General features: G+C 44.3%; 1 protein-coding gene across 1 annotated transcript; it reads left to right on the forward strand.

Annotated features, from left to right (window-relative positions):
• Positions 1–613: 613 nt before the first annotated feature.
• Positions 614–27,888, forward strand: LOC139544618 (ribosome-recycling factor, mitochondrial-like). The gene is made up of 6 exons (XM_071351942.1): positions 614–796; positions 1,169–1,324; positions 12,707–12,837; positions 17,188–17,279; positions 19,391–19,460; positions 27,760–27,888. The coding sequence occupies exons 1-6, from the start codon at positions 655–657 to the stop codon at positions 27,886–27,888; spliced, it is 720 nt and encodes a 239-aa protein (XP_071208043.1). The 5' UTR covers positions 614–654.

The following is a 27,888-nucleotide window of genomic DNA, read 5'->3' on the forward strand; positions in this document are numbered from 1 at the left end:
AGGCGATTTACGAGGATGACGTTGACATTGTCTATCCGCCTGGTGTGATAGTATATCGTAGTGCCCCATTTCTCTTAATGGTGTGTAAGGAGTGTGAATTCATCACACACAATAGAGGATGTCATCCAGGGTATGACACATGGCTGGTTGTCAGTTGTCAAAGATGATCTTATTTGAAAATATATTGCTCCATTATCTTTTCTACATACTTTATATCTGGGTTTAGTTGTTTAAGTTTACACTGCAAACTTTTAATCACACACATTTTCAACATTTAAAAAAAAATATTTATATGATTAAGCAGCAGCTGTGTGCTTAACACTTGAGGCAGCAACATACAGTATGTAGATAGACATAAATATCGCCCCCTGCTGGCTATTATTACAGCTTGCCATCCATGGCACTGTAATATCACTACACTAATATGAAAGGAAAATTAGATAGATAGATGTTGGTATTTTATTTCAGTACTTTAGTATTTTTATTTTGCGTTATTATGCTTGTGTGTTATCATTAAGATCAGACTGTAATAATATCTGCATAAGTCTCAAGAATGTTTTTGTTACGCTTCTCTGTATCTCTGTCATTTGTGTGTCTGTGTGTGACAGCGATGGCATTGAGTCAGCTGGGCCTACTGTGGCCGGCGTTGTGCCGATGCCTGGTCCCTTTGTTGAAGTCTTCCTGTCAGCTGGTGGTCAGCTCCAGAGTCCCACTGCTGCTCCCAAATACATGTCATCAAAACATCGCCCCACTGCCGCCACCTGCGTTCGCCTGTATGCCACCAAGATGAGTAAAGGTGAGTGGAGGGCCGGTTGCCTCTCAACTGCTTTGTACCTATTTGATTTTGTCTTGTGTTGCCCTCAAAACACCCTCAAAGGTTCAGGAAATATAGGGGTAGGAATCACGACTCCATCCATCCATCTCTATTCTGCTTGTGTACTGAAGTGGTGGACGGAACGTTCAAGAGCTTTTTTAGTCTTTTTGAGAAGGTTGAAGAAAACCCCACTTCACTGTGTTTTCTCATTTTGCTTTTATTTGTAATAACTCTGATTGACTAGACTAGACTACCAGCATGCAGGTCTCCTTCCTCTCCTCCATCCTCCTTCTGTTCTTCCCCCTTTGAAGTCTCTCTTGTAGTGAAGGCCGCTGCTTTTCTTTTTTCCCTCAGCGAAGGCAGCGAAGGGCCAGGCAGCCAAAGTGAACATCAACTCCTCGCTGGCGGAGGATATCATCAGTCTGGAGGAAGTGAAGGAGGAGATGGCCGCCGTCCTCACCGCCCTGAAAGAGGACTTCAGCCGCAACCTGAGCATCAAAACCTCTCCAGGTACATAGGGGCCATAGACTAAGGTAGGGGCTCGCACTCTCGGTCACTCCCTGATTCAATGGAAAGGGATAGTCTCTCATGACGACTGTTGAGGAGCTGGCCACTGCACTCAGTTCTGGGTGCTGAGATTATAGAGAGGATACTTTTCAGTTCTATTTTAATGTATGTGTATACCAGCCGCCGATTGTTCAGAAAGGGATGCAGAGCCCTGCACGCCTGAAGTTTGAGCTGTGTCCATCTTTGTAAGCATAACAAGTCCACTGTTGGTTCTCATTTAATGATTGGTCAAAAGATGAGGAAAAGTGCATCTCCATGTTTTTACTTTCTCCCTGAGGGGTGAGAGTGAACCCTGCCCTTTACCTTGACCCCTGTTGACCTTGACATCCAGGTCACAGCCTTTCCCCTCCCCTGTTCCCCCTCTCCCCTTGGGGCAGTTCAACCCTGAGAGGGGGGCTAAAGGGGAGGGCCCGAAGGGGAGGAAGCTCATCCCCACCCCCCTCATCCCTCCCTATCTTCCTTACCCTCTCCCTCCATTCCCCCCTCCTTACCCTCTCCCCTTCCTCTCACGCTCTCCCTCCGTCACCCTGTGCCCCTCTGTCCAGATGCACAGTAATCCATGGAAGCTGCAGGATTTAGAGCTGACAGGGAATCTTGACTGGAGAGATGCTGGAATGGGGGAAATCATGAGATAATTTTGTTCTTGTGTGTGCTTGATAATAGTCTCATCTGGGTCTCGTTATGTGGTGTGTTTGTTGTAAAGGGGAGAGGAAAGTCACCTTAGCTGAAGGAAGGCCTGTTGTAGAGGGCGGATTAATGTGGTGAACCGTCGTCTGGGTAGGACTGAATCGGTCATGGAATTAAGAATGACCGTAATTGGCTAGCCAAATGACCGATCTCCGTAATAACCGTTAGAATAGCATATATATATATTTAAATAAACATACAGTACCAGTCAAAAGTAATTGGCTAGCCAATTACGGTCCTTCTTCAGGTTTTTCAGGTTTTTCGAAATGTTTGCTAATTCTGCTAATTTCGTGAATGACTGTAATGTTTGCTAATTTTGCTAATTTCGTAACTGAAGAATGACCGTAATTGGCTATCCAAATGACCGATCTCCGTAATAACCGTTAGAATAGCATATATATATATATATATATATATATATATATATATATATATATATATATATATATATATATATTTAAATAAACATACAGTACCAGTCAAAAGTTTGGACACACCTACTCATATATTTCAGTATATTTCCATTTTTTTTGGTTTGTGAAATTAGCAAACATTTCTAAAAACCTGTTTTCGCTTTGTCATTATGGGGTATTGTGTGAAGATTGATGAGGGGGGAAATAATTGTATAAATTTTAAAATGAGGCTGTAACGTAATACAATGTGGAAAAGGTGAAGGGGTCTGAAAACTTTCAGAATGCACTGTATATATACAGTACCAATCAAAAGTTTGGACACACCTACTCATTCCAGGGTTTTTCTTTATTTTTACAATTTTCTACATTGTATAATAATAGTAAATACATCATAACTATGAAATAACACATATGGAATCATGTAGTAACCAAAAAAGTGTTAAACAAATCAAAAATATATTTTAGATTCTTCGAAGTAGCCACCCTTTGCCTTGATGACAGGTTTGCACACTCTTGGAATTCTCTCAACCAGCTTCATGAGGTTGTTTTCTTATTGAACCTTTATTGAACTAGGCAAGTCAGTCAATGACGGCCTACCGGGGAACGGTGGGTTAACTGCCTTGTTCAGGGGCAGAACAACAGATTTTTACCTTGTCAGCTCAGGGATTCGATCCAGCAACCTTTTGGCAACCTTGCGGTTACTGGCCCACCGCTCTAACCACTAGGCTACCTGCTCCCCGGCAGTTTCAGTTACCTAGGATGCATTTCAATTAACAGGTGTGCCTTCTTCAAAGTGAAATAGTGGAATTTCTTTCCTTCTTAATGCGTTTGAGCCAATCAATTGTGTTGTGACAAGGTAGGGGTGGTATACAGAAGATAGCCCTATTTGGTAAAATACCTAGTCCATATTATGGCAGGAACAGCTCAAATAAGCAAGGAGAAACGACTGTCCATCATTACTTTAAGACATGAAGATCAGTCAATGCAGAACATTTCAAGAACTTTGAAAGTTTCTCCAAGTGCAGTCGCAAAAACCATCAAGCGCTATGATGAAACTGGCCCTCATGAGGACTGCCACAGGAAAGGAAGACCCAAAGTTACCTTGGCTGCAGAGGGTAAGTTCATTAGAGTTACCATCCTCAGAAATTGCATCCCAAATAAATGCTTCACAGAGTTCAAGTAACAGACACATCTCAACATCAACTGTTCAGAGGAGACTGCGTGAATCAGGCCTTCATGGTCGAATTTCTGCAAAGAAACCATTACTAAAGGTCACCAATAAGAAGAAGAGACTTGCTTAGGCCAAGAAACACGAGCAATGGACATTAGACCGGTGGATATCTGTCCTTTGGTCTGATGAGTCCAAATTTGAGATTTTTGGTTCCAACCATGTCTTTGTGTGACGCAGAGTAAATCAAATCAAATAACATTTTATTAGTCACATGCACTGAATACAACAGCTGTAGACCTTAGAGTGAAATGCTTACTAACGAGCCCCTAATCAACAATGCAGTTAAAAAAATATATGGATAAGAATAAGAAATAAAAGTAACAAGCAATTAAAGAGCAGCAGTGAAATAACAATAGCGAGACTATATACAGGGGGGTACCGATACAGAGTCAATGTGCAGGGGCACTGGTTATTTGAGGTAATATGTACATGTAGGTAGAGTTATTAAAGTGACTATGCATAGATGGTAACAACAGAGAGTAGCAGTGGTGTAAAAGAGGGGGGGGGGGGCAATGCAAATAGTCTGGGTAGCCATTTGATTAGATGTTCAGGAGTCTTATGGCTTGGGGGTAGAAGCTGTTTAGAAGCCTCTTGGACCTATACTTGGCACTCCGGTAACGCTTGCCATGCGGTAGCAGAGAGAACAGTCTATGACTAAGGTGGCTGGAGTCTTTAACACATTTTAGGGCCGTTCTGACACCGCCTGGTATAGAGGTCCTGGATGGCAGGAAGCTTGGCCCTAGTGATGTACTAGGCCGTTCGCACTACCCTCTGTAGTGCCTTGCGGTCGGAGGCTGAGCAGTTGCCATACCAGGCAGTGATGCAACCAGTCAGGATGCTCTCGATGGTCCAGCTGTAGAACCTTTTGAGGATCTGAGGACCCATGCCAAATATTTTCAGTCTTTTGAGGGGGAATAGGTTTCGTCGTGCCCTCTTCACGACTGTCTTGGTGTGCTTGCACCATGTTAGTTTGTTGGTGATGTGGACACCAAGGAACTTGAAGCTCTCAACCTGCTCCACTGCATCCTTGTTAATTAGAATGGGGGCGTGCTCGGTCCTCTTTTTCCTGTAGTGCACAGTCATGTCCTTTGTCTTGATCACGTTGAGGGAGAGGTTGTTGTTCTGGCACCACACGGCCAGGTCTCTGACCTCCTCCCTATAGGCTATCTCGTCGTTGTTGGTGATCAGGCCTACCACTGTTGTGTCATTGGCAAACTTAATGATGGTGTTGGAGTCGTACCTGGCCGTGCAGTCATGGGTGAACAGGGAATACAGGAAGGGACTGAGCACACACCCCTGATGGGCCACTGTGTTGAGGATCAACGTGGCAGATGTGTTGTTACCTACCCTTACCACCTGGGGGCGGCCTGTCAGGAGGTCCAGGATCCAGTTGCAGAGGGAGGTGTTTAGTCCCAGGGTCCTTAGCTTATTGATGAGCTTTGAGGGCACTATGGTTTTGAATGCTGAGCTGTAGTCAATGAATAGCATTCTCACGTAGGTGTTCCTTTTGTCCAAGTGGGAAAGGGCAGTGTGGAGTGCAATAGAGATTGCATCATCTCTGGATCTGTTGGGGCGGTATGCAAATTGGAGTGGGTCTAGGGTTTCTGTGATAATGGTGTTGATGTGAGCCATGACCAGCCTTTCAAAGCACTTCATGGCTACAGACGTGAGTGCTTTGGATCGGTAGTCATTTAGGCAGGTTACCTTAGTGTTCATGGGCACAGGTACTATGGTGGTCTGCTTAAAACATGTTGGTATTACAAGACTCGGACAGGGAGAGGTTGAAAATCTCAGTGAAGACACTTGTTAGTTGGTCAGCGCATGCTCACAGTACACGTCCTGGTAATCCGTCTGGCCCCGCGGCCTTGTGAATGTTGACCTGTTTAAAGGTCTTACTCACATCGGCTGCGGAGAGCGTGATCACACAGTCTTCCAGGAACAGCTGGTGCTCTCATGCATGCTTCAGTGTTATTTGCCTTGAAGTGAGAATAGAAGTAGTTTAGCTCATATGGTAGGCTTGTGTCACTGGGCAGCTCTCGGCTGTGCTTCTCTTTGTAGTCTGTAATGGTTTGCAAGCCATGCCACATACGAGGAGCATCAGAGCCGGTGTAGTACGATTCGATCTTAGTTCTGTATTGGCGCTTTGCCTGTTTGATGGTTCGTCGGAGGGCATAGCGGGATTTCTTATAAGCTTCTGGGTTAGAGTCCCGCTCCTTGGGGACCCGCCAGCTAACCCTAACCCTAACCCTCCTTGGTATAACCAGCCAGCTCTATGTTGATAGTGTCGTCGTTCAGCCACGACTCCGTGAAGTACAAGATATTACAGTTTTGAATGTCCTGTTGGTAGTTTAATCTTCCGCGTAGGTCATCTATTTTATTCTCCAAAGATTGCATGTTTGCTAGCAGAATGGAAGGAAGTGGAGATTTATTAGATCGCCTACGAATTCTCAGAAGGCAGCCCCTCCTCTAATCCCTTTTTCTCTGCCTCCTCTTCACGCAAATCACGGGGATCTGAGCCTGTTCCCGAGAAAGCAGTATATCATTCGCGTCGGGCTCGTCAGACTTGCTAAAGGAAAAAAAGGATTCTGCCAGTCTGCGGTGAGGAATCGCAGTCCTGATGTCCAGAAGTTATTTTCGGTCATAAGAGACGGTAGCAGCAACATTATGTACAATATAAGTGAAAAAATAAGTTATAAACTACGCAAATAAACTAACAAAAAAACACAATCGGTTGGGCACACGGAAAAGCGCCATTGTTCACTCAGTAGGTGAATGGATGATCTCTGCATGTGAGGTGCCCCCTGTGCATGAAGGAGGAGGTGTGATGGTGTGGGGGTGCTTAGATAGTGACACTGTCTGTGATTTATTTAGAATTTAAGGCACACTTAACCAGCATGACTACCATAGCATTCTGCAGCGATACGCCATCCCATCTGGTTTGGCTTAGTGGGACTATAATTAGTTTTTCAACAGGACAATGACCAACACACCTCCAAGCTGTGTAAGGGCTATTTGACCAAGAAGGAGAGTGATGGAGTGCTGCATCAGATGACCTGGCCTCCACAATCATCCGACCTCAACCCAATTGAGATGATTTGGGATGAGTTGGATAGCAGAGTGAAGGAAAAGCAGCCAACAAGTGCTCAGCATATGTGGGAACTCCTTCAAGACTGTTGGAAAAGCATTCTATGTGAAGCTGCTTGAGAGAATACCAAGAGTGTGCAAAACTGTCATCAAGGCAAAGGGTGGCTACTTTGAAGTATCTAAAATCTCAAATATATTTTGATTTGTTTAACACTTTTTTGGTTACTACATGATTCCATGTGTGTTATTTCTTAGTTTTGATGTCTTCACTATTATTCTATCATTTAGAAAATAGTAAAAATAAGAAAAACCCTTGAATGAGTAGCTGTCTTTTGACTGTAACTGTATATATACAGTGCATTCTGAAAGTATTCAGACCCCTTCACTTTTTTCACATTGTGTTACGTTACAGTCGTATTCTAAAATTGATAAAATGACTTTCCCCCTCATCAATCTACACGCATAATGACAAAGCGAAAACAGGTTTTTAGAAATTTTTGCTAATTTCACACACAAAAAAAAATGAAATATACTGAAATATATTTACATAAGTATTCAGACCCTTTGCAATGAGACTCAAAATTGAGCTCAGGTGCATCCAGTTTTCATTGATCATCCTTGAGATGTTTCTACAACTTGATTGTAGGAAAGGCACACACCTGTTTATATAAGGTCCCACAGTTGACAGTGCATGTCAGAGCCAAGAGGTCGAAGGAATTGTCTGTAGAGCTCCGAGACAGGATTGTGTCGAGGCACAGATCTGGGGAAGGGTACCAAAACATTTCTGCAGCATTGAAGGTCCCCAAGAACACAGTGGCCTCCATCATTCTTAAATGGAAGAAGTTTGCAACCACCAAATCTCTTCCTAGAGCTGGCCGCCCGGCCAAACTGAGCAACCGGGGGAGAAGGGAGATGACTAAGAACCCGATGGTCACTCTGACAGAGCTCCAGAGTTCCACTGTGGAGATGGGAGAACCTTCCAGAAGGACAACCATCTCTGCAGCACTCCACCAATCAGGCCTTTATGGTAGAGTGACCAGACGGAAGCCACTCCTCAGTAAAAGGCACATGACAGCCCGCTTGGAGTTTGCCAAAAGGCACCTAAAGACTATCAGACCATGATGATTCTCTGGTCTGATGAAACCAAGATTGAACTCTTTTGCCTGAATGCCAAACGTCACATCTGGAGGAAATCTGGCACCATCCCTACGGTGAAGCATGGTGGTGGCAGCATCATGCTGTGGGGATGTTTTTCAGCACCAGGGACTGGGAGACTAGTCAGGATCGAGGGAAAGATGAACGGAGCAAAGTACAGAGAGATCATTGAACCTGCTCCAGAGCGCTCAGGACCTCAGACTGGGGTGAAGTTTCTTCTTCCAACAGGACAACGACCCTTCAGGACAAGTCTCTGAATGTCCTTGAGAAACTCCCCAAATACAGGTGTGCCAAGTTGTAGCGTCATACCCAAAAAGACTCGAGGCTGTAATATCTGCCAAATGTGCTTCAACAAAGTACTGAGTAGAAGGTCTGAATACTTATGTAAATGTGATGATTCTAAAAACCTGTTTTTGCTTTGTCATTATGGGGTATTGTGTGTAGAATGATGAGTGGGGAAAAAGCAATTTAAACAATTTTAGAATAAGCCTCTAACGTAACAAAATGTGGGAAAAAAATCATGGGGTCTGAATATTTTCTGAATGCACTGTATATACAGTATATATATAAAAAATGTTGGACACATTTTCTCCTTTCATCCGGTCCTGACTGCATGTTCTGCCATAGAAATATAATGAATACAATGGGCGTCCCCATTCAAGTCAATGATGGCATAATGGGTGGACTGGCGGCCATTACGAGTGTACCCATAGTCCCAGTCGGTATTAAATAGAATGTTGCGGTCCCATCCGCCTGTGGGGAATCAACCCATGGTTACCTTGGTTACCCCATTGGCTCACAGCAAAAACTTGATCATTTTCAAACGCAATTTTCTTGTTGTCTGCTTGTTTTAGTCAATTACAAAACTACATTCCAGAAAAGTACATGTGTAAAGAATAGTTTTCTACTTTTCTTTTTGTTTGTCCAGGCGAAACAGTCTGTGAATAGTTGGTAGCTCACTTCTAAATTCTCAAACTACCGTAAACTTAAATTAATCGCAGTCTCAAATAGCCGCCTGTCTCTAATAGCCAGGCATCGGCACACATTTTCAGCAAATAAATGCCTGTTTCAAATAAACGCCAGGTCTAAATTCATTGTTTACAAGTGACCTTCATTGAGTACCATCCAGCTTGTGCAAAAAATGATGGATTTGTATTGTAATGTTTATACTGGTCACAATAAACAGTCTGGTAGTCTTTACAACATTTTATTGAGCAAAAGCTGTGCGCATTAAGGAAATAGACGCCTGGCTCAAATAGAAGCCTGTCTCTAAAAAACAACGTTTGTGTTCTCCAATTGAAGCAAAATAAGTGCCCGGGCAATTCATTTGAGTTTTGCGGTAAATGCTTAGCTACTGCAATTCCAACCCAAAAAACGTCTTAGCTTTGTTTTACGCTAGCTAACAGCTAAATGTTTCTTTTTGACTTAAATTGTAATTCTATTTCCGAGGCTCCACGTGGTGTCATGTAAAATATGAATGTTTTTTCCAACAACCAATGAGCAAATCCGCCGTAAAGCCAGCTGCATATTGAACGTTGAGATGTCTGAAAGGCCAGTCTCTTTGACAATGACAAGGAGTGGAATGTTAGCTAAAGAGACTGGTACTCAGACTACTTCCATTCTATTCATCGTTTGATATAACACTTTGCTTATTTCAGCAAGGGGCAACAAAGTTTCATCACATTATTAATGGTCCTTGTTATTGCAGAAACGGACTCAACCGAACAACTCCCCGGCCGTCCCGTCTTCAGTCAGCTGTTAGTTCTCAAAAAATAAAACCGCACGCGCGCGCACACACACACACACACACACACACACACACACACACACACACACACACACACACACACACACACACACACACACACACACACACGCACACACACACACACACGCACACACACACACACACACACACACACACACACACACACACACAGGGGACTCTGCCACTCTGTCAGTTCCTCTGCTAGAAGAAGACTAACCTCTCTTTTCCATGGGAACGCTGGGCTAACGTCAGGCTATCCAGTCCTCGCTGGACAGCTCTGTGTATACTGGCTCAGATTAATACACTGTGAAAGGAGAGCCATTTATATAACAGATCAGGAGCCCAGTCACCCAGAGATGGGTTAGCATAGGCTTCCATAGTTCAAAACGATTAGTTCATGTCATGTCATCCTCATGTTCCCAAGACGCCCTCCAGTCTAGGGCACCCACCCACTAAACATCACCAGTATAAAGTCACACAAGAACCAACTCAAAGTCTGCTTTCTGATAGGACTTTATCATGAGGAAGCCAGGGTCGTGTTCAGTTCTAGGGAGAAAACGTTTTGAAACGGGGGGGGTTAGCTACTACCTGAATATTTTCCTATGATAATACATTTTTGTATTCCGATGCAAAATGTTTTTCTACGGTGTGCCCTACTGAACACGACCCAGAATATGTACGTTTAGTTTTTTGAGAAGCCTATATTGTTGACTACTTGTCTGCCTTTCGCCATTGTGGGTCAGCTGCCTGTGCCCTGACCAGGAAGAGCCCATTTGGCTAATGGCTTCCCGGTCGATCCACATCCCTCCTCATGCCGTTTAGGAAATGCCTGTGTGCCCTCTGGAAGTGTAAGCAGATGTGCAGAGCAGGCAGTCAGGCACACGTCCATAGAGGCCCAGGTAGTTTCTCTCGTCCACCTGCCGGCTCTAGCAATTAGCCTGGGGAAGAGGCAAGGGCCCAGGTAGCACAGGCTGGCTCTTAGTTAGGCTGACACTGAGTATAAAATCAAGTTTATTTAAAGTACTGCGTATTATCACACATTCCTATTACTTTCAGGTAATACATACAGGCACTGAGTACTTGCCTTGGGTTGAAATAAGGAACCAGAGTCACAGACATGGCTTACAGGAAGTCTTTCCTACCAGACAACATCTCAGACAAGACCAGCTCTTACTGTCGTGGCACGCACTCACTGTTCCCAATAGCTGGGTCCCTCTCCTTGCCCCGTCCTGGGATCGAACCAGGGACCCTCTGAACATGTCAATAACTGCCTCCCACGAAGCATTGTTACCTATCGTGCCACAAAAGCCGCGGCCCTTGTGGAGCAAAGGAAACGACTACTTAAAGGTCTCAGAGTGAGTGACATAACGATTAAACTGCTACTAGCGCACACCTCTAAGTAGCGAGCGATTTCACACCGGTTGCACTCAGTTACAGTTACGGTTTGGTCGTTGGTGTTGAATGCGTCCAAATCTGTTAAGGACCTGTCTTTGGACCCGTAGTATAAGTACCCAGACTGGCGGTTGTCCCTCTCCTATACAAAACAAGTGGTAGAATAATCTAGAGCCCACCCCACCTCCCCACCATAGAGTTGGTGATGTAAGGCAGAGGACAGAGAGGGAGGAAACAGCGGCGTCTGAGGTAAACCAGATGAGGAAAGGAGACTCATGTTGGAGAGTAACTCTGGTTCTGCAGTCTGCCGTGTTAGTGGGGGAGAGGGAGGAGATGATGGTTAGGGGGGGGGGGGGTCTCAGAAACCTCCTGCACCCCATCAAAACCAAACCAAATCAAAGTGTATTGGTCACGTACACAGATTTGCAGATGTTATCGCAGGTGCAGCGAAATGCTTGAGTTTCAAGCTCCAACAGTGCAGTAATGCCTGGCAGTAAAAGAAAAATGATCCTGAAAATATCAGAACAAGCAATGTCAGAGACGGAATATAAATATATATACATATAATGTATGGACAGTATATGAATACAAAATACATGTACTGCAGTAGTTATATAGGATGAGCTATGTCTAGAATAGAGGATATACAGTGAGTGTACAAAACATTAGGATTACTTTCCTAATATTGAGTTGCACCCCCTTTTGCCCTCAGAACTGCCTCAATTTGTCGGGGCATGGACTCTTCAAGGTGTCGAAAGCATTCCACAGGGATGCTGGCCCATGTTGACTCCAATGCTTCCCACAGTTGTGTCAAGTTTGCTGAATGTCCTTTGGGTGGTGGACAATTCTTGATTGTTGAGCGTGAAAAACCCAGCAGCGTTACAGTTCTTGACACAAACTGGTGCGCCTGGCACCTACTACCACACCCTGTTCAAAGACACTTAAATATTTTGTCTTGCCCATTCACCCTCTGAATGGCACACATACACAATCCATGTCTCAGTTGTCTCAAGGCTTAAAATCATTATTTAACCCGTCTCCTCTCCTTCATCCACACTGATTGAAGTGGATTCATAAAGGGATCACAGCTTTCACCTGGATTCTCCTGGTCAGTCTGTGTCATGGAAAGAGCCGGTGTTCCTAATGTTTTGTGCACTCAGTGTACATATAAAGTGGGTGAAACAGTTTATAAACATTATTAAAGTGACCAGTGTTCAATGAGTGTGTACATAAGGTAGCAGTCTCTAAGGTTCAGGGTAGAGTACCGGGTGGTAGCCGGCTAGTAACAGTGACTAAAGTTCAGGGCAGGGTATTGGGTGGAGATAGAAGCTGTTTCTCAGTTCTTCACCCCAACCATAAGCCTCAGCTTACACTTTGCCAATTGAATTGTGGGGAGGTTGGTTTGGATCGAGTACTCAAGGCTGTTTTTGGTGATGAGGGTTTAGGCGGGCCTAGATAATGCTTATATTGGTCATATGCTTGGGCATGTCTTGTATTATTTGCTGGTGACATCCAATTTCCCCTCTGGGAAATCAATTAAGTTTATCATTGAGGTATATTCAATTCATGTTTTATTCTGGTCCTTTGTTTTTCAGGAGCTCTGGATCATATCGTGGTGTACATGACAGATGGCAAATTCCCCCTGAACCAGTTGGGTCAGATCTCCATGAAACCCGCTCAGCTCATCGTGGTCAACATGACTGGCTTCCCACACACTGCTGGCTGGGTGGGTTAGGGTTCTGCTCTGCATGAACCACACTGGGCTGATGGCAACGCACTGTGAAATGAACACGTCTCTCTCTCTCTCTCTCTCGCTCTCTCTCACTCGTTCTCTCTCTCTCTCTATTTCTCTCTTTCTCTTTCACCATCTGAAACCTGAGTCTGGCTCTCTCTCCAGCCTTGTGTTCAGCCGTAGTGATCGATGGTTCTGGGAAGCCCTTTGATCTAGAGCGATTGAAACAAAGGCCAATATTTTGTGGTCAGCTGTCATCAGCAGGAAGTGACCGTGCTGTACCCTCTGCGAAGGAGGAGGACTAACTGCTCCAAGTGATGCTCTCTCACATACACACATTTCATGTTCACATACAACGCACGCAGGCACGGACACACACGCGCGCACGCACACGCACCACCCTCGCTATTTCCCTGTCTTCATTCGTCTCTTTTCCTTTCCCTGTGTTGTTTCTTTCTCTCTCTCTCTCCCCCTTCTCTTCTCTCCCTCCTTCATCCTATGTTGTTATGAATGAGGGTTGTCCCCGTCTGATGCTGGGATCAGTTTTAAAGGGAGATGGATGTTTTTTGGCTTTGACTCAGATTCATTTAGTAGTGAAGCACAGTTCTGCTTCATCTTGAGGAGCTCAGCCCGGGAACTCAGCAGCACTCAGCCACAATAGGTGTACAACAGTGGAGGCTACTGAGGGGAGAACGGCTCATAATAATGGCTGGAATGGAGTTAATGGAATGGTATCAAAAACATGTTTTACATATTTTTTTCTCCCATTCCATTCATTGTACTCCATTCCAGCCATTACTATGAGCCGTCCTCCCCTCAGCAGCCTCCACTCGTGTACAATGTTCCTGAGGGATCACACCTTTCGGATATGCCTCATTATGTGTGCTTCATTTGGGAACACTGTCACGCCCTGACCTTAGAGAGCCTTTTTATGTCTCTATTTGGTTTGGTCAGGGTGTGATTTGGGGTGGGCATTCTATGCTTTGTTTTCTATGTTTCTTTATTTCTATGTTTTGGCCAGGTATGGTTCTCAATCAGGGACAGCTGTCTATCGTTGTCTCTGATTGGGAATCATACTTAGGTAGCCCTTTTTTCCCTCCTTTCAGTGTGGGTAGTTATCTTTGTTAGTGGCACTTAGCCCTGTAAGCGTCACGGTTGTTTTCTTCGTTTGTTGTTTTGTTGGCGTCATTATCTAAAATAAAAGGAATATGTACGCTCACCACGCTGCACTTTGGTCTTCTTCCAGCATCGGGCGTGACAAACACACATAGATAAGCATATTGTGCACATATCGCGCATATATGATACGCATGTCACCATTATCATTGAATCAGTTCAATAGGAAATTCACCATATCACATTATGTTGCACACATATCACCATATCTGAGCGAGAAAGTTCAGACAGAAACGCCAAACGATATATATTCAAATGGGCCGAAAAACCCACTGGTACCATCACACATGTACAAACTTTACTGCTGCAACATCACAATTCCTTCAGACCAAATGTTAAAAGGGTGCAAATGTGTGATGTGAAAGCAGGGGTATCAATTTCTTCTTTTCTTTTTTCTCCCATCCACTTTCTGGTCTAAACCACTGGGGAAAGAATTGGCAGCAAGATTAAAGGATTTATTTGTATGTATTATTTCACAAGGCCTATTGCCTTGCATGTTAAATTCATTTTTTTAAATTTTTTTTAAACAGCCTCTCCTAATCTCTGGTTCCTGTCTTTAACTCCAGAATGATAGATCCAACCCATACCTATGTTTGATTGTTCTCAGCATTGAATTCATCATTATTTCCCCACAGCTCCAGCAGTTACGGAAATCTGGGGGAATGCTGTGCTCTGTTCTGGGTAGCTCCGTAAACACCAGGCGTGTTCTGGTTAATATGTTAAAAATAGTGGGATAACGCTGAGGTTTCTGATTAAACACAGCCACAGCCCAGCCGAAAGGAACGAACAGAGCTAAAGAAACACCTTGTTAATGATGTGGAGGATACCACACACACACATTAAGACATATACACACACAGCCTTTTTCCTCCCCTTCCCTTCTTCCCCAAAAATCCAAGTGGTTTAATTCATGCTGCCATTGCCACTGCACAACAGGCACTGGGGGTTTGCAGTAACACTGTACTGCAGTTAATGCAGTACTGGACCTTGTAATGAATGACTGGAAAACAATGGCCTCTCGTTAGGAACGTGGGTAATGGATGTGAATAATTATAATCCTATTTGCTTTGGGTGCTGTACAGTCACCTCTGTGTTGGCTTAGCAGGGCTGTTAGACTGTTAGGTAATGGGAGGTTAGGGGGCTGCTGGTGGGCGGGTGCGAGGGGATGGAAGGGGATTTCTATCTGGTGCTGGGATCTATCTGGTAATGTTGTGATGGGCAATGGTATAAAGTACTTAAGTAAAAATACTTTAAAGTACTACTTAAGTAGTTTTTGGGGGTATCTGTACTTTACTATTTATATTTTTGACAACTTTTACTTTTACTTCACTACATTCCTAAAGAAAATAATATACGTTTTACTCCATACAATTTACCTGACACCCAAAAGTACTTGTTACATTTTGAATGCTTAGCAGGACAGGAGAATTGTCCAATTCGCACACTTATAAAGAGAACATCCCTAGTCATCCCTACTGCCTCTAATCTGGCAGACTCACTAAACACAAATGCTTCGTTTGTAAATTATGTCTGAGTTTTGAAGAGTGCCCTTTGTTATCTGTCAAATTAAAAAACATGAAAATGGTGCCATCTGGTATGCTCAATAAAAGGAATTTGAAATTATTTATACTTTTACTTTGATACTTAAGTATATTTTAGCAATGACATTTACTTTTGATACTTCAGTATATTTAAAACAAAATACTCTTATACTTTTACTCAAGTAGTATTTTACTGGGTGACTTTCACTTTTAATACTCAAGTAGTATTTTACTGGGTGACTTTCACTTTTAATACTCAAGTAGTATTTTACTGGGTGACTTTCACTTTTAATACTCAAGTAGTATTTTACTGGGTGACTTTCACTTTTAATACTCAAGTAGTATTTTACTGGGTGACTTTCACTTTTACTTGAGTCCCTTAAGTATGACAATTGCGTACTGTTTCCACCACTGGTGATGGGTACCTGACGGTTGAACAATAGTGTGTTCAGTCTTAGCATGTTGTCCCCACACGGCCTGTTTTGAATATGTGTCTGAACAGGCTCCATATCATAGAATTAAATAGAACACATACTGGAGTCTCCACAGGCCTCAGTCTGTCCCGTCTCTGCCTCTCTCTCTCAGGCACCTCTCCCACAACTCGCAGACACAGACAAATCACATATCCAGATTACAGCATTTTCTTTAATTGCCTTTTGGAGTCCAACCACCATTAGAGTTCTAATATGTTACACAGACATATCCTCTAGTCTAATGCATTGTGGGTATCTGGCCAAGCCAGGACTCCCCCAGTTATTCACAAACACGCACACACACACACACACACACATGCACACGCACACACACACAGACACACACAGCCACCCTGCTCCGTCCCACTCCTCCCATTCCGTAGAGGTTACCAGAGGTCATTGCCCTGCACTGCAACCCCTCAGCCCGTTCCCAGAGGACTCGGTTCTGACAGCGCCCCGCGGCACTTCCACACCGCATGTGCTTCTCCTGCCACGGCCAGGGCTGAACCCCCCCCCCCCCCCCCCCCCCCCCCCCCCCCCACACACACACACACACAGACACACACAGACACACACTCCAGAGCTGCTCTGTGGGGAGATGCTACACAGTTCACCCAGCTCGCCATGTATCAAAGCCAACCTGACCAGGGACAGCCAAGGTCTGCTTCCTGGTGCTCCTATGGGCAGGAGAAAGGCCAGGGCAGTCTAAGGGTGGGGGCCTGGGGTGGATTGATAGGGGCGGGGTGGGTGTCTTGAGGGTGGGTGCATTATATTGAATTAGATTCGATTTATTGTTGCCCAAGAAATACATATTTTTTTCACAGACTCGTACATTGGATAGGGGCTGGGACTGGTGAATGGATAGGGGCTGGGACTGGTGAATGGATAGGGGCTGGGACTGGTGAATGGATAGGGGCTGGGACTGGTGAATGGATAGGGGCTGGGACTGGTGAATGGATAGGGGCTGGGACTGGTGAATGGATAGGGGCTGGGACTGGTGAATGGATAGGGGCTGGGACTGGTGAATGGATAGGGGCTGGGACCTGGCTGGGTGGTTGGATGTCTGTCTGCAGGTAGTGTAGCTCCAGCCCCAGTCCAAGCCCCAGCTGGAAGTTATTAGGTCTAGGTCTAATGTGTGTTTGATGTGTCCTCAGGCCATGGCTGCTGCCACCCGCGCCCTGCGTGAGAGCAGCATGAAACTCAACCCTGAGGTGGACAGAACCATCATCAGGGTGCCTATTCCCAAGTAAGTGAGCCAGTCCTTTCTCTCTCTCTCTCTCTCTCTCTCTCTCTCTCTCTCTCTCTCTCTCTCTCTCTCTCTCTCTCTCTCTCTCTCTCTCTCTCTCTCTCTCTCTCTCTCTCTCTCTCTCTCTCTCTCTCTCTCTCTCTCTCTCTCTCTCTTCAATTCCAATTGAATAGGCTTTATTGACATGGGAAACACATGTTTACATTGCCAAAGAAAGTGAAATAAACAGTAAAATATATTTTTTACAGTAAACATTACACTCACAAAATAATTTAAAATGTTATGTGCAAATAGTTAAAGTACAAAAGGGAAAATAAATAAACATAAATATGGGTTGTATTTACAGTGGTGTTTGGTCTTCACTGGTTGCCCTTTTCTTGTGGCAACAGGTCACAAATATTGCTGCTGTGATGACACACTCTGGTATTTCACCCAATAGATGTGGGAGTTTATCAAAATTGGGTTTTGTGGGTCTGTGTAATCTGAGTGAAATATGTGTCTCTAATATGGTCATACATTTGGCAGGAGGTTAGGAAGTGCAGCTCAGTTTCCACCTCATTTTGTGGGCAGTGTGCACATAGCCTGTCTTCTCTTGAGAGCCAGGTCCGCCTAAGGCTATGCTCACTGTCTGTACATAGTAACCTTTTATTTAACTAGGCAAGCCAGTTAAGAACAAATTCTTATTTTCAATGACGGTTAACTGCCTTGTTCAGCGGCATAACGAAATATTTTTACCTTGTCAGCTCGGGGATTCGATCTAGCAACCTTTTGGTTACTGACCCAACGCTCTAACCACTAGGCAAGGCTTTAATTTTGGGTCAGTCACAGTGTTCAGCTATTCTGCCACTGTGCACTCTCTGTTTAGGGCCGAATAGCATTCTAGTTTGCTCTGTTATTTTGTAAATTCTTTCCAATGTGTCATGTAATTATCTTTTGTTTTTTCTCATGATTTGTTTGGGTCTAATTGTGTTGCTGTCCTGTGGGGTCTGTTTGTGGGGTCTCTCTCTCTCGCGCTCTGTCACTCTCTCCTCTCACTCTCGCTCTTTCACTCTCCTCTCACTCTCTTTATCTCTCTCTATTCTCTTTCTCCCCCTCTATCTCTCTCTCTCTCTTCTCTCTCACTCTCAATATTCACCATCTTTCCTCACTTTCCTCATTCTACCATTTCTCCCCGTCCATCTTTCTGCATTTCCTCCTCTCATACTTTGCCCCCTTATTTTATTAATTCTCCTGTCAGTCCCTTACCTGACCTACCGTCTCCTTTTAAAATGCCACATTAGAGAAATGCGCGAACATGTCTGTGTGTTTCTAGGTGATTCTGACATATTCGTTTAACTCATTCGCCGACTGTAGCAGTTAGAAAACACCAACCTTGGTCAAAAGTCCTCTGTCCAGCTCAGCTCCCTGCCAAATCCAATAACTTGAGTGTGTCCCAAATGGCACCCTATTCCCTACGGGCCCTGGTCAAAAGCGGTGCACTATATAGCGAATAGGGTGCCATTTAGAACGCAAGGACCTTTGACGTGCTGCCGTCACTCGCTAAACCACAAAATATGTGTGATTATTAAGTAAGCGGAGCCCCAGCAACAGCAGGTGCTTGTCTGGCAGCGCGGGATAGTGGGACGGACGGACGCCTTCTTCCTCTTCAATCAGTGTCGGCACGCAACCCACATTTGCATTTCCAAAGAGAGCGAGCGGCTTGATTTGGCCCAGACTCAGTAATTACGCATTATTGTTTGCAGTAAATAGACTCCACTTTTGGATTGTTTGCAAATAGTCCCAGGCAAAAATGCCAATTAAGGAAAATAAACCGTTATCACCAGGCAGCAAAGCAAACCAAAAACAAAGTTGTTGACTGCACTGCGACCTTGAAAACTATTTTTCAAGTGGCACAGAAACAAAAGGTATTTGTTTTTTGGAATTAAATGAGTTGGGCATTAATGGAGATAGAGGAGGAAAATCTGCATAACTCATTGCAGGCCTTTTAAACCGTGTGTGTGTGTGTTGCCCCTTGTGTGTGTGTGTGTGTGTGTGTGTGTGTGTGTGTGTGTGTGTGTGTGTGTGTGTGTGTGTGTGTGTACATACGCACGTTTGTCCATCCGTCCCTACAGGGTGACGCGTGAGCACATGGAGAACCGGGTTAAGCAGTTCAGTAACAAGTCCAGGGAGTCTCTGAGGAGGGTGAGACCGTGTCAGAGGACACCATCCAATTGGTGGAGAAACAAGTACTGAGACAGGGATTCCTGTCCAGTCAGAGGACAGAATTACAATCAGTAGTTACAAAGGTTCAGATTAATCCTTTCTATAATTTCACAGTATTTGTATAATAATACCAATAGTAGTAGTTGTCTAGTAAGCATTTTCTCTCCTCTTCTCCACTCTCTCAGGTCGGGCAAAATGGCAAACGGCTTTTGCAGCGGATATAGACAAGCAGCTGGCCACCAAAACCAAGGGTGACATTACTAAAATTACCACACCTCTATTTTTGATACAATCATGTTTGCAATGGTTCCTCCTGCAAATATGACTGAACACGATACTGAACACGATACTGAACACGATACTGAACACGATACTGAACACGATACGAATCATCAACAAAAGCCAAACGTGTATGTTTAATGATGGAGAATTGAGGGAGAGCACATACTGTACTGTACTGTTGGTTCGGTTGGTGCTACCTCTAGGGTTGTTTGTGTGTTCCACTCATGCGTAAACAGAAGTTGGCATTGCACGACAGTGGCTGCTGGGTTTCTCTGTCGTTCTCGTCTTAAAACAAACACAGAGGGGGAGAAATGGACTTTTAATGGCATCTGGGAGCCTCCTAATCAAACTGAGGCCACAGAGAGCTGTGTTTATGTAAAAAGCACCACACTCACTGTAAACTGTGTGAATTTCCTGGCCTGAGACACCGAGACAGTCTCCCAGAGGACAGGCAGAATAGAGATATTAACGTGGTGCCAACAGCCAACATTTGTTTCAGGTTCAGCGTTAAAGGGATAGTTCAGTGATTTTACATATTTAGATAATTATTTCTTTACCTTGAAAAGCAGTCTATGGACAAGGCAATCCACAGTTTGGTTTTGTTAAACTAGCCACTGCAAACAAATGCTGATATTTCAAGGTAAGGAAACAAATATCAAGGAAAGGAAACATATCGAAATATCTAAATTGCTCAACTTTCCCTTTAACTCCGAACTCACTGATTCGTTCTGTCAGTTTGTCGAGGAGTAATCCTACAGCTACCAAATGTAAACACAAGAAAGTGGGCACCCACCAGTATTTCTGGACACCCTTTTAATCGAAACACTGCTTTGTACATCAACTCTGTCATGTGTTTTCTTCTTCTCTTGCCTTTCATGTGAGTGGGATGTTAGATCTCCTTCGTTAGTTAGAGTGATAATCGTCTACATTCTTCCTGTGTACTAAGCCAGAATTATACCGCACCACACCTCTATGGTCTTTCATCCATTAGGGGTAGTCTATAATACGGTGGTATGCTTGGCCCTACCCTGATACGCACGCACGCACGCACGCACGCGCACACACACACACACACACACACACACACACACACACACACACACACACACACCCTGAGACACTACACACACACACCCTGAGACACACACACACACACACACACACACACACACACACACACACACACACACACACACACACACACACACACACACACACACACACACACCCTGAGACGTTAGTTTGGTCTTTAATGGGCAAAACAGACGAGGGTCATTGGATAAACAACGGTTTAGAGGAGGAGAGCCCAGACAGGAGGGAAATGGCATTGATTCTGGGTCCACATGTCAGCAATTTGGGGGCATTGTGTATCTTGGCCCAAAGCAGAGGCTCATGATCGATGGAGGAGTGAAAATCTCAAATCCCTGGCACCGAACGCAGCCCTGGAAATTGCTTTCAGCTGATAGCTTCATTTCAGTTGACGTTTATCAACTGAATTACTGGTCCTCCGCTCGCAGCACTGTTTACTGCTGCTGCCACGGAATGGAGAGGGCCGTCGGGGAACGGTGAGGAGAGAGGAAATGTTTTTTTGTTGTTGTGCCTTTTGTCTAAATTAACACTCACTATTAGAATTGATAGTGTTAGACTAGTGTACCCCCCTTAGATAAACCAGCGGCTGGTTGAGAGGATAAAGTAAGAGGAGAGGTAACTGCAGTCAGTCCTTGTAGACAGAGATACTGTATGTTACAGTTCCTCCCTGGTTATCTGAGCAAGAGTAAGGAAGTCTCTCTCTCTCTCTCCCAGGGGGCTCGCCTTCCTACTTTACTTTGCGTGCAGATTATGCATGATTTAATTATTCATTTCTGGAGTCTTGTGACTATGGTGTAACATTGATATGCCGGATAGATTTGGTGAGAGTAAGAGAGTACTTCATTGGAGCCTGGCGGAGGGGTTGTGCAGGCATGAAGCAGGCTATCATACCTCCCTGCCAGTACTGCTCTGATTACACACCCAACACCCAGCCCATGTTCAGAACGGTGGTTATGAGTGTTCAAGAGAGAGAGAGAGAGTGAGATGTAGAGAGCCGTGAAGCACTTCAGTGGCCTCAGAATTGGCAACCCGTACGCCCATCGCGTCTTCGCCATGTGAAGTGTGCGAGCCACCTGACGATCTCATCAAGAATCCAATCAGCGAGGATGTAGAAAATGCACTTCTGGTGTGATGGGAAAGACTTGCAGACAGGTAGTTTGTGCCATAGGGGCATATTCGCTGCATATGTAAATCAGACTGGAAATTAACTCAGATTTGATGTTCAGAAAGCTGTTAGGAGGGAGGGGGAAAAATTGGAGGGTGGGCAGAGAGAGACCCTTGTCTCATGAGCTAGGCAGAGATAGAAAAGAATAGGCTCTGCACAGTTGCTGATCCATTATTCATATTTGGTGGCATTGTTTGAAATACAATTAAGTCGGTTCTCAGATAAGAACGATTGCCCTTGCGGGCCTACTTTGGTAGGCTACAATCTTGATGGCCTGCTATGCATATGGTTCAGGACTAATGGGATATCATGTGAGGTCTAGGAATGTGTGAATTTGGGGTCATATGGTCAAATACGCATTTAGGATGAATGATATGCATTAATGCAGAGGTTTTGATCCTGTAAGATGCTGTGCTGTAAGCATGGGTCTAATGTAGGCCCTTTAAAAGCCATTCGAACATCTCAAGAATAGGTCTATTATAGTGGGGAAATTGTGGTTGCATATTTGAAACACCATTAGCAGGAGGTGGAGGATCTTAATCCTCAGGTAACTAATACTGGGGAGAGAAATTGCTTCCTTCCTTTCCTCTTGTCTAACATCTGACTGAATTGACCTGGCCTGTGAGCCATTTCAGCGTCACGGGCGGAACGTGCACTCGTTTGGGGGGTGGGGTCATACCCCTGGGTGGGTCAGTGCACGCCTCGCCACGGGCCCGGCTGCCCGTGCGCCTGTCTCTCGAGTAGAGCGTTGCTTTAGTCTGAAGTGGTTAAAATGTCATTCCAAATCGCCTGGACGCCGTGATTACCGGCACAGGAGGAATTATATATTTAGCTTTATGTTCGCTGCGATTTCCTCCCCCCGTCTTGATCTTAAGTGACTGGTACCCTCGACGGTTCCTATCTCTGAGGAGTTGAACTCGTCCCCTGGGAACACTGTAATCAAGGGCCTCGGAGCGGAGTGGCAAAGAGGAGAGAGAGGAAATGGGATGGTGGTGGTGGGGGGGAGGAGGGTGTGATGGGGCCGGGGTATCATAAATGACACAGTGTTCTGTGTTCCTATTTTAATCTGCATATGACTCATAACCCCCTACTACAAGTATAGACTGTAATACATTCATAAGTAGATGGCTGTGCCTATATTTGAAAGTATGTGAAGGTGCTCATGTAAGTCCCCCACTCTCAGAAACGTATATAGCCTACAAAGCTTATACCTTACCCATATGAAGGCTTCGCCAGTTGAGGAAAGCAAAACAAAGCGATTGCCTGCATCCTCGTTGTTCACGGGGCTCAAGCGTAATGGAGTTGGACTGCCGCAAGACCTATTGTTGCGTTGAGCATCTCTATAATCCTCATCTTCTTCGACCGTGTAAATTACCTTGAGAAAGACCTGTGTCCCTTTACTGTATGAACTCATCAGACTTGCAAGGCATGTCATGGCTGTTGGCGCTCTCAACGTGTCAACATGATCAATGGTGCAAGAGCCTGTGTTGTGATTTGAGATTGTACTTGCCGTTTTTCCGGACTGTGTTGCCATTTTTAACACCGACTTGCAAACAGGTGATACCTGTTAATTACAACAGTAACTTGTACTGATAGGTACTTTTAAACTAGAACGGTCCACTGGGTACGATGCTCATGTCAGTGTCTATGTTTCTTACTTTTGTTGGTGACTCTGGAGGTCACAAGCTTGAACAGACACCCAAGCATCTTGACTACAAGATAGTTTTCTCCATCCCAAAAGCTATTTGAAAAATGCCTTGGCACACACACACACACACACACACAGTCCGAAACGTGACTCCAATCTTTAGGCCCCTTAAACTCTAACCGGTCCTGAGATATCCTCTGAGATATCCTGAACTAGACTAATACATGATAATTCCCCTCATAAAAAAGAGGTGATCATTTGCTTTCCAAATGCCACGGATTGGACAGGAAGTCTGTTAATCTGAAACCCGATCCGGGAGGAAGGAAGGACTCAAGAACCAGCGTTCAGAGCTTTCACCGATCATATTCATCACAGCCGCCAGGCCCGGCCAGGCCCAGACTCATTAGCCTCAGCACTGCACTTAACTAAACATCTTTTCCATAAAATAAATGCTTCCAGGTTACTCTGCCTAGCCCAGGTTGCCTCCTCACCCGGCCGCCTCGCCTCAATGGCCCATCTGATCTCAATTACCTCAGTCAGTTGGTTAGCGGTGCTGGTGCTATAGTGGTGGTGTAGTGATCAGACCTGGTTTCAAATAGTGTTTGAAATCTTTCAAATACTTTGTCTGTTTGCTTTAACCTGCCTGGAGTGACCGGGTTTGGGGACTGTTGGGACTTTCTTTTTGGTTCCACTGCAACAGACAAGCTCAACCAAGCACACATAAAGTATTTGAAAGTATTTCGAATAGTATTTCAACCCAGGTCTGACTGGTGGTGGTGTAGTGATACCGGACCCTAATCTGACTCTGAACCTGCAAGGCCACATCACAGCTCCATGGCAACGGGTAAGAGCCCAAACTGAGGTGTACCCCGACCGACACAGGTCTGCCTACGCGCTGTCCCTCTCATTTAGAATACAACCCATGTATCCCAAATGGCACCCTTATTCCCAATATAATGCAAAGGTGGGCTCTGGTCAAAAGTAGTGCACTATATAGGGAATAGGGTACCATTTGGGAGACATCCAAGGAGGTAAGAGGAGGGGAAAGCGTTATTGAATAATTGGTTCCTGATGCTTTCCCCCTTTCCTTTGGAATATTAATGACCAGATAGTCGGCGTCCCAAATGACATCCTATCCCCTATATAGTGCACTACTTTTGACCAGGGCCCATATACTCCCCATATGTAGGGAGAATGGTACCATTTGGGACACAGCCATAGTCTTTTTGGTCTCTGGGTTGATATTGCAGGAGGATGAGGGGCCTAACGCATAGGAGGAAGTCCTATGTGATGGGTTTAACTGTCATTTGTGGGGGGGGGGGGGGGGGGGGATCAGACATTTGGTATTCTAGTTCCAGAGGAAGTAGCATTTCTCTTAAGACAGGAGGAGCTTGGCTCAGGCTGGTCTAAAAGTATTTATGGCACAGGTTTGCGAAAGAATGGTTTGGAGCATGTCATTTATTTCTCAGTTCACATGCGAAAAGTCAAACGCAAACAGGAAAGATCAGAAGGCTGAAAGCTGCAGAACATGTGTTGATGTCGACCAGAGAAGATGTTTTTGTTGGTTTATTTTTAATCAAAAGGTCCTTTGCAGATGAAGAGTCTGAGACAAAAATTCCTCTGTGTTACTGTTTCTCTTTGTCACTCTCCCTCCGTCTCCTCTCTCTCTCTCTCTCTCTCTCTCTGCCCCCCCCCCCTCTCTCTCTCTCACACACACCTGTACAGGTAGAATTTCCCCAGGTATTAGAAGAAGCTTGCCTGCATGCCATGGACTCTGCAAGCTGGATATAGGCTTCAAACTAAATCGATGCATCAGAGCATTAATTAATCTGATGCCCATAGTGAACACATATTTTTTCTTATCAATCTCTCTTTATTTTTGTTTTTCATTCACCCACTTAGTTTATTAAGGCATGGTTGGTTTCCATAGTAACTCTGAGTCCACATCCTCACGACGCCAGTGTGAGTGTGTTTATGCGGAGAGGAGAGGGCACCACCTTGTGGCAGTACATGAACTAACAATCTGATTTCCACACAGAGATGGGGGATAGAATAATGTTTTCCCATGTATCTTGTTACAAAAAGCTATTATTTTTTGTAATCGTTGCTGCTGAGTCCAGGAAGAGAGATGTAACTCCTGCTGTGGTTATGCTATTGTTATTTAAGTTAAGGAATTAGTCTTATCTGATTGTCTGTGACTGATTAGGCCTGTATGGACGGACTGGAGGCCTATAATGGACTGTAAAGTCTTTATGCTACATGAACTTCTGACAATCAATTAATCAAACTTTATTTACATAGTAAGAGAATGCATTTCAAAGTGCTAAGGGAGGGGAGAAAAAAAACGCAAAATGTTTTCTATAAAAATATACATTTAATATAGACAAGGAAAACAATAAGCGAGAAATTAAAATAACAGTGGACACAGGAGACTAATGCAGAAATAAATAAAATAGGCTTAAATAATAGGATACATAGAATAAATAGAGTTGAGGAGCTCAGCTCAGTGCTCCTTCAGCCGTGTTGAGAGGTCTCTCTCTCTTTAATGGAACACTAAACCGCAGTGTTCTAGAATCATCCGTGATGAAACTCTCTGTTCTCTTCTGACTCACAGTCACGGAAAACCGCTCCTTCAACCTCACACTCTCAAGAGCCAAGATCCAATCTCTCTCTACAAGTGTTCAAGATTAGAATATAGACAAATGGTGACTTCAAAAAATAGCTTGATAAAAAGCTCTTCCTGAGAGGAAAATTGCATTTTGAGTGTAGAAGTGGTGAAAAAATGGACTGGGTTTTGAGAGGACAACTCTATATCATTTTCTATGGTTATACGTTGGGATAAATGCGGAAGACACATTTCAGTTGAAGGCATTCAGTTGTACAACTGACTAGGTATCCCCCCTTTCCCTTTCCTTTATCCACAGTCCTCCTTACCCCAGAGATTATAATGTAACTTTATTGCCCTCCATATTGTGTTATCATCTGCTGGGTTCGCAAATGACCAATCTGAAGTTAAGATATTGAGTCTGTGTTCAGATCACACACACACAATTTTCAGCCTCAATACTGTCAGGGGGAACTAGAAACAATTGTTATTCTTTATTAAGCCAACAGAGGGAGACAGAGACTGACAGTCTGACAGTCCCTACCTTTGCTGCACTTTATTATTCCATAATATGACGTGGGTGACAGGTTGTACATAGTTTGTTTCTATATTTAGTCTGGGTTGAACAGATAAGCAGGGGTTCATTATGTACACATGAATACGAACCAATTGGTGTGATGCGACACCATTCATTACTATTGCAGTACTTATTCTGCCCTCCTCCTTTTGGTCACTAAGGTCTGCACACTGTCTGTCCATTTGTAAGGTCAACAGGGCCTCTATCTCACCATATCCCTCTCTTTCTTTCTCTCTGTCACGAGAATGTTCAATCCCAATGATAATAACTAACAATCAATAGCTTTGACCAATCCCCGAGGTTTGTAAGACCATGGGTTTAATAATAATTAGGCAAAGACTCAGCTTATGCAAAAGGTTAGTACAGTTTATTCACGAGAACGTTCTAAAGTCAAGAATGCAAACACAGTCTTTATAACACACACAAACAAGTTCAAATCTTAAGCTACGCCTTGCTCAGACAGTCGGTGTTTTTCCACTACACAGATACATTGTTTAATCTGCAACATGTTTCATAATGTTCTGCAAGCCTAACAGTTTCCCCCCTCCACGGGTGGAGACAGAATGTCCTGTAAGGAACACAGTGGTCCAGCTTGTCTGTTGATAGCTCCTCTTATCATTTGTTTCACACTTGCACCCTGCTTACATACTAAAAAGGAACAAAAGGTCCTTGTTCTAATTCTGACTAAAACTACACCCATCATCAGATTATAGTTTTATGATTCTAATAAATGTCATACAATTATATGGTTTCAGAGTGGAATTATTGAATCATTATCTTTAAACATATACATTATTTTATCACCCTCTCTCTCCCTTATCTCTCTCCCTCTCCACACCTATGGGTTGGTGAGTGTGATGGACCGTGGACGGTAACCTGTCGTCCTTCGTGCTGTTTGGGGTGGTGGTGTAGATTGTGGTGGCTGTTTACCTGTGTGTCTGTGTGGTGCTGCTGCACTCCCTGTGCTGTAAGAACCAGGAGGAGAAAACGGACATGGAGAGTTCAGAGGTCACACCAAAAGAGATTGTGGACAGAGGTTAA

Source organism: Salvelinus alpinus, chromosome 18 (assembly GCF_045679555.1).
Source record: "Salvelinus alpinus chromosome 18, SLU_Salpinus.1, whole genome shotgun sequence".
Taxonomy (NCBI): domain Eukaryota; kingdom Metazoa; phylum Chordata; class Actinopteri; order Salmoniformes; family Salmonidae; genus Salvelinus; species Salvelinus alpinus.

Bases quoted from the DNA above. Each gene is read 5' to 3' on its own strand.
- LOC139544618 (XM_071351942.1), top strand. From the start codon at position 655: ATGCCTGGTCCCTTTGTTGAAGTCTTCCTGTCAGCTGGTGGTCAGCTC. The intron at 797-1,168 runs GTGAGTGGAGGG...TTTTTCCCTCAG, and splicing joins TGCCACCAAGATGAGTAAAG to CGAAGGCAGCGAAGGGCCAG. The intron at 1,325-12,706 runs GTACATAGGGGC...TTTGTTTTTCAG, and splicing joins GAGCATCAAAACCTCTCCAG to GAGCTCTGGATCATATCGTG.